Raw genomic sequence first — 7,495 nt, forward strand, 5'->3', positions numbered from 1 at the left:
TCATTTAATGGGGTTCCAGTTTCATTTTGGCAACTAATTTCTTTTTTTAAGTTTCACATGATAGGTGACTCAGATGTATCCATGGGTTTATTAACTGAGTTGCTGCCAGAAGTAATCATTTTCATTTTCATTTAATGAACTATTTTATATATATATATATATATATATATATATATATATATATATATATATATATATATATATATTTATTATTATTATTTTTATTTATTTGTTTTTTTTTTTGGCTTAATTTGACTTTGTTCACTGTTAGAACTGTTTGTACTATGAGAGCTCCTGCTTTCTCATGACCAGACTTTATTATGTTTTAGTGGTGAAAAACTGAACTAAGATAAAGCCACACATTATCAGCTTAAGACAGGTTCAGACAAGCTTGAACTCAAGGACATTGTTAAATCACTCTCATTATATCAGAAACATCTTGAGAAAGCAGGAAACCCTTTAAGATTGTTTATAAAACCATACAATTCAATTTTCATATTCAATATTAAACGTACCTTGTGTACTTTTTCTGATAGAGGGTCCCTCAAATGCTTTTCTTTATGAAGATGTTATTATGTTGTTTGGAATGTTTCACAGAATGGCATAAAACCTTTCTATCTCCATGGAGACCAAAGTTACAGGTCAGATCTGGGAGAGGCATCTTAGTGCATGTTTTCTGTGTATTTTTGAGCTATAAAACCACCTGCAATTGCATACATTTAGTGTAGAGCTGTTATACTGTCACACTGTGGAACATTTCAGGTAAAGCAATGACATATCTATAGAAACAAGCAGGTGACAAAGCCTCGACCACAAAGTTCCATATTGCACCTTTAAGTATTAAAATGTATTGAAAATGACTGTATGGTGAAAAGATGAAAGAAATCCTACTCATGGTTTTTCAGTCAGGCATTTTTTTCTATTGATAACATTGTATTTTTCTATGAAATTCACAAAAAGGTAAAATTCACAAAATGATGTTATTTACAAAAAGGTAAATTCACAAATGTTGAACCAAATAATTTCTATTGGGGGATGAGCAAAGTTCATTTATGCTGCCTCTGTGTCTCTGTGTCATCTGATATCGCAAGCAATTTAGTGGGCGTGTTACTTCCGCCCACTACATAGTCACAAAAACCAATGTCTTACATTTCTCTAAGCACAATTTTCCATTCACATGTGCTGATCTCAAGCTTTGTTACAGATGTTCTAACAGGATAATACTTTTTTTTTTCTTTTCTGGAAGAGAGAGAACGAGAGAAGCAGAATGCTTGTAATACCGGTGCTTATGGGTCTGTGCCTGCTTGTGCGTGTCTCAAACTGTGGTCTTGCTGAGGGGTGCAGGCATTGGGACAAGCGTGGAGACAGGGTCTGCTGTTTGGCATGCTATCCAGGTAATACAAGAATGCATGTTAGGAATGCTAAATCAATGAAATAATATGTTTTGTGATAAGAGGTTGAAGACATTGTAAAAGCTGCCTGTTAAAATACTCTTAACATAACATTATTTAAGAGAACTTTTATATAAACAGTTACTATTTACTTTCTTGATATCTTGAGTGAGTGAAATTTAGAACAACTGTGTTTTATGACTTTGTGAGCTGATTTGACTTACACAAATATTGTTGATCCTCAAGGGGAATTATTTGAGCACTGTTCATTAAAACACAATCTAACCAAATAATTATAAAATGGTAATTTCGAAATTCTGAAAATACAAAAATCTGAAAAATCATAAGATATAATTGTCATACTACTGCTTCTGAAAAAAAAAAAAAGATGCTGATCAAGCCGTGGCGGTAAATAAAATCAAACTGATGGGACAAGATCTGCCTTATTCAGCTCACATTCAATCAATAGAAACCCTGAGAACTGTGGTTAGATGTAGGGCGCTCTTCCATTTGTGTTTTCCTATAGAAACCATACAAACAGTTTCAGTGGTTTTAGCTAAGACCAATAATACATGTTTATGGTTTGCTTCATTGTTTCAGAATAGCATTATTAAAGACTTCAGTTGGTATGTCGTATTTTTGTGGAAATATGGTCTGAATTGTAAGAATAAACATAGCTATAAGTATGTCAGATGAAGAAAAAGAGGTAGAGCTTCACTGGGTCATAAAAGAGTAAAAAACAGCAGTGCAGGTGCTCTACGAGGGTTAAAACAATAGTCTTTAAACAAAAAGTTACCCTTACTGGAAAATGTAAAAGTGGGCAAGGTAGAAACCCGAGGCACTCCAACTGAATATATTAAAAGTCCTTTATTGTATGAAGGGACACCATATGCCATAGCTATAAGTATTTTTTAGATTTCTGCTTATTGACAAGGTATATACAAGGAAAGGCTCTTTTCTTTAGATTTCCTTATGATTTGATGTACCTTGGAATACATTTAGATGCTGCTTCTAATACCTTACTAAACTAAGACATCTATAATTGGCATCTATAAATCTTTAAATGACTTCTATAAATGTGCACTTTGTAACTTTCTGGTAGAAGGTCTGCCTCCTGCTTGTCTCCATGGAGATATTAATGCTTTATCTGAAATGTTTAAAAGTTCAGCATTAAATCAACATCATCAACATGCAGAAAAGCGGGTAGGTAACAAGCACTCTCACAACTACTTTCTAACAATAAAAAAACATTGCTAACTGAATGATTGTAACACCATGGCATCACATACAAAGCCATCACATCTCCATGGAGACAGCAGGTGAGGGACCTCCAACCAGAAAAGTTACATAGTTCACCTTTGATAAAATTGCTGCATCTCTTGTTGGGATATGATGATGAGGTGATTTTTTATTATTTTTTTTCTAGGATACCATATTGTGTCGCAGTGTGGCTCTGACCCTAGAGCCCTGTGCACTCCCTGCAGACCAAATACATTCACCACCTCCACCAGCGCGCAGAGGTGTGACCGCTGTACCCAGTGCATAGGTACAGTACCTTTGACGGCTGATGCTCTGAAATATTGAGATTTTGTGATGTTTGTGAATTAAACCTCCTCTGCAGACCCCCAGGTGACGCTGGCGGAATGCACCAAGTCCAAAGACACAGTGTGTGGCTGTAAAAAAGGCTTCTTATGTGGAAATCAGCAGTGCTCCTTCTGTATAGAGGAGTGTGGAAAAGGACAACAACCAACTGATGACCGTAAGACAACATAACATCACTATAACAGTTTAAAGGTCCGGTCCATTCCCTGAACTTTAGACAGGTGGTTCAGATGCTGCTTGAACTTTTCTGAAACAAATCCTAAAACCAAATGATCAGACAACTGTTATCTTCATACATAAATAACACGTGTTTACAATTTGGACAAGATGTATTTATTTATTTTATCAATAACTAAAATGTAGTAGAGCTGTCACACTTACTGATATGATACCTAGATACCAGAGGTGGGGACTTGCAATTTGTGACTTGGACTTGAGTCAGACTTGAGTCAATATTTTTAGGACTTGAGACTTGACTTGATAAAATAGACAAAGACTTGGGACTTGACTTGGACTTGAAGGTCAGTGATTGGGACTTGACTCTGACGTGAGGTCTGTGACTTGAGAAGACTTGAAGCTTCTCCTAAAAATATGTTTTTCGATAAATCATATAAATTGATATATCATATAAATTGCAAAAATCTAAGCTATATTTGGCACTTTTTTGGTTTAAAGACGTGAAAGGACTTGAAGCTCAAAGCAGACGACTTGGACTTGACTTCTACTTATGGGCCAGTAACTTGAAACTCGACTTGGACTTGCCTGTCTTTGACTTGGGACTCGACTCAGACTTGAGGTCAAAAACTCGAGACTTACTTGAGACTTGCAAAACAACGACTTGGTCCCACCTCTGCTAGATTCTAATCAACACTAGTATATTAACTGACCGTGACAGTCATATAAACTGGACTAAGTGTGTCATTTCCAGAGTTTTCATAGGTTTAAAAAAGCACGTATAAGACCACATGGTAATATTCAGTAAAGTTATTTTGAGTTGTGAATAATGTTTTTTTTTTTATTATTAATGCTGTATCAAAATTTGAACTGAGACTTGAACCTTTTCCTTGGTACTGAAATCAAGTTTGAAATACTAGTATCATGACAACACAACAATGCAGTGATTCTGATTGAACCTCATCGTATTCTCTTGTCTCTCCCCAAAACATAACAAGTCCTTTATTATTTATATGTATTAAATCCACTGTGTGTCTGTTTGTGCAGGTTCATGTGTGCCGTGTCCATCTGGAACCTACAATGACCAGATTCATCAGAAGTGTAAACCATGGACAGGGTTGGTATCATTAAACTCATTTTCTTACATTGTAATTAAAGTCTTTTACCCCTCGTTTGTAATTGAACTGCTTTTAATTTTAAAGCATACATATGTTTTTCTTAGGTGTTCATCCAACCAAATCATGGTGACAAAAGGAAATGCATCCAGTGACAATGAATGTGAGAATATTTCAGTCATGCCAGTGGCCAAAGTGCCAGCGCCAAAAGGTTGGAATTTTGATTTTTTTAAAAAAAAGAAAGAAAAGATAAAAGACAATCAAAACACAGTGCCATAAATTAAAAATAAATTCTCTCATGACTTTGCAGATTCTCACAGACCTGAATCCGCAGGAAATCTGTCTATAATACTATGCACAATCTTTGGTGTGGCAGTTCCTAGCTTTCTCATTGTTGTAATCATCATGGCATTAGCCCAAGTCAAGTACAAGAAGCCAGCGCAACCAGAGAAGCCAGAGAAAGCGGTCACAAAATCCACTATAATCAGAACCCCAACAGGTACATATGGTTTTGTGTTAAGGGTATCCAGTACAGCCAACATTTTATGCAAATTAGGGCATCTGATCAGTTATCAATTTTGTACTAAAATAATTGTGATCACTACTATAAAAGGACTCCAAAAATGGCAAGCTGAGAGATCTATGACTCAGACAAAACAGTAATTAAATAAAAAAAAATAAAAATAAATTGGAACTATGTATATTAATAGTTTTAGATGCAAAAAATTTAGAATAGCCCATGGACTTTAGCTTAAAGATGGTAAAATGTAGGGAAAATCTCATATTCACAAACCTATAATAATTTAAAAACAAATCCTGTAATCCAAAAAAATAATCAACAACTACCAAAAAAAAAACAACAACAAACAAACAAAAAACTGTCAGTTAAAGCTCTATTTTAGTAAACCTTTGAATTACAGAATCACATAAGAACAAACCATCAATGCCATTTACAGACAGCTCCAATATTCAGCCTCTCCCTGGGTTTATTTTCTTTGGGTGATCCAGTTTATAGCATGAAATTAAGTCATGCACAGTAGGCCAATCCTCCTGGATTCTCTTGACAAAGATTTTGGCTCAAAGTCTGGAAAGCAGTTCCTTGGCACAACCCACTGGTTTGTGTTGGTTTCTCTAGCCCAGTTGATAAATGATTAAACACAGTCAAAAATAAGATATGGTTGTACTGGAAATCTGATCTGAAATTGAAACCAAACAAAACTAGTGTTGAAACTAGATTGTATTGATATAAAAAAATTCTCAGGACTCATTCACAGGACAGAAATTAACCTGTCCTGAATGACTTTAGAATGATTTTGAGCTGTATCAGAAGTATAAGAGCACATACAGTACTAGAGACATATACGCCCCGGACCAACGGGTATAAAACTACATTGTATAAAAGAAAGTATTGAGATGAAAATTTCTATTGCCTATTGTATAAAATAATTATCTAAATAAAGAACTGATCATCTTGGTATTAGAATTGGGATTGAGTATTGAGTCTATGCATTGGTATCAAAGTCAAGTTTGAAATTTTAGTATCATCACAACACTACAGTAAATAAAAGGGCCACTCTAATGTATTGACCTTTAGGCATTTTGTCATTGAAAGTTAAAAACAGTGCTAATTTTATGTACACTGACACCTGGAATGAATGTGTGAATGTATCTACAGTCTATGGGATAGATATTCCTACTGTAATAAATTATGAAATTTTTTTGTTTTACAGATGACCCAATGACTTTAATTGCTATTGAATGCAGTTTTCACGAAGCCGAGCAGGAACGGGGAAGCAGTGCTGAGTCACTTCTTCCTTGAAAAAGATCTACTGTTTTGGGGGTTACAAGGATAAGAAACAAAACTTCCTTGATCAGATTAGATTATTTTTGTGTAAGTGTAGCTCAGAGGATTGTTTTTGTTTTATAGTGAATAACTACACCTCTCCTCCACTTTCTTTATCTCAGTGTTGACTAACCAGGTCAGGTCAGGTGGGCTGGGAGCTGAATGAAGCATTTATACTGATGATAAGAGGAGGGGAATGCCACTCTCTCTGTCAAACTGGAGCTAAGGGAGGTTGCTGATACTATGTGACTAATTATACTGTGACTGACAATAAATAGACAGTATGACCTCAGATGGCTTAGACGTGATGCTGAAAGTGGGAGTACAGTACAGAGCTTAAGAGGTTTCACTCAAGCCCACGCAACATCAACCAAAATATATTTTCAACAATTTGTAACCCTATGCAAAGCATAGTCCAGAGTAGGGACATTCCTATATGGTAATTTGTTATGTGCATGTAAATGATTACTCATCTTATTATAGAAACTGTTACACTGTGTGTATTAGGACAGGATTGAACTTAAGCAGCTATCCCAGCATTCCTCATGAGTCATTTACTGATTCCTTGCATCAGGGACAAGTCTCAATGGAATCATTATAAAACACAATTGACATTATAAGGCTCAGTGTTTGTTTTTATGTGAATGGAACTCTGACACAGACAGCCCACACTGGGTTTACCAAAATGTGTCACCAAGACTGAGTCACCTGTAACGAGGTAACTTAAGATCTTCACTTTGACATTTACTGTGAATTAAGAAATTTCAATCAAAGGTTACACACTGGACTTTTTACATCCATGTTTTACAGTTAGATACTTTTAATGTTTTCATTATTTTTTGCATAAGCAATTGTTATGATAATAGTAGTTCTCCATTAGGTGGTCATGGTAACATATTTTGTGTATTTGTACTAATATATTGTTTTACTTCATACTATTTGTATTACAACAATAAATTTTATTTTTATACTGTTTCTATACATAGGGACCATGTGTGATGTGTGAGTGGCAGTGTGGCAAACCCTTGGGATCATTGTTGATCCTTGTTGAAAACATCAAAACCATGAATAAGCACAAATATGGAACATAGTAAACACAATATAAACTCAAACTTGTTTTAGATTACTGTTTTTTAAGTAGTCATAACCACCCTTTGCTTTGAAACCTGGTTTGCACTTTTGGCATTTCCTGACCCTGACCATGCACACCTATGACGTGTAACCCATTTCAGGAAACTTTATCATAAAGATCACCGAGAGAAAGTCAAAAGTTTGTAGCACTATAAAAGCAAAACGTTATTTAACTATTTCTTAGCCAATTCTATACCTCTACCTTCATGTATATGATGTTTTCTGAGTGTATATAAAAT

The 7,495-nt window shown here is 35.0% G+C and overlaps 1 protein-coding gene across 1 annotated transcript; it reads left to right on the forward strand.

Moving 5' to 3' along the window:
* The first annotated feature begins 1,153 nt into the window (after window positions 1–1,153).
* Window positions 1,154–7,237, forward strand: tnfrsf9a (tumor necrosis factor receptor superfamily, member 9a). Its single transcript, XM_020929894.2, has 7 exons — window positions 1,154–1,394; window positions 2,818–2,937; window positions 3,013–3,150; window positions 4,215–4,284; window positions 4,390–4,493; window positions 4,593–4,781; window positions 6,013–7,237. Exons 1-7 carry the CDS (start codon window positions 1,268–1,270, stop codon window positions 6,099–6,101), a joined length of 837 nt encoding a protein of 278 aa, XP_020785553.1. The 5' UTR covers window positions 1,154–1,267; the 3' UTR covers window positions 6,102–7,237.
* The last annotated feature ends 258 nt before the right edge of the window (window positions 7,238–7,495 follow it).

This window comes from Boleophthalmus pectinirostris, unplaced genomic scaffold (genome assembly GCF_026225935.1).
Source record: "Boleophthalmus pectinirostris isolate CB_2022bp ecotype Guang Dong unplaced genomic scaffold, ASM2622593v1 HiC_scaffold_8, whole genome shotgun sequence".
Taxonomy (NCBI): domain Eukaryota; kingdom Metazoa; phylum Chordata; class Actinopteri; order Gobiiformes; family Gobiidae; genus Boleophthalmus; species Boleophthalmus pectinirostris.

What these genes read in the sequence shown, in the direction of transcription:
- tnfrsf9a (XM_020929894.2), top strand. Translation starts at nt 1,268, where the DNA reads ATGCTTGTAATACCGGTGCTTATGGGTCTGTGCCTGCTTGTGCGTGTC. An exon ending in CCGCTGTACCCAGTGCATAG is followed by an intron (nt 2,938 to 3,012) that starts GTACAGTACCTT and finishes CCTCCTCTGCAG; the next exon opens with ACCCCCAGGTGACGCTGGCG. An exon ending in AAGTGTAAACCATGGACAGG is followed by an intron (nt 4,285 to 4,389) that starts GTTGGTATCATT and finishes TGTTTTTCTTAG; the next exon opens with GTGTTCATCCAACCAAATCA.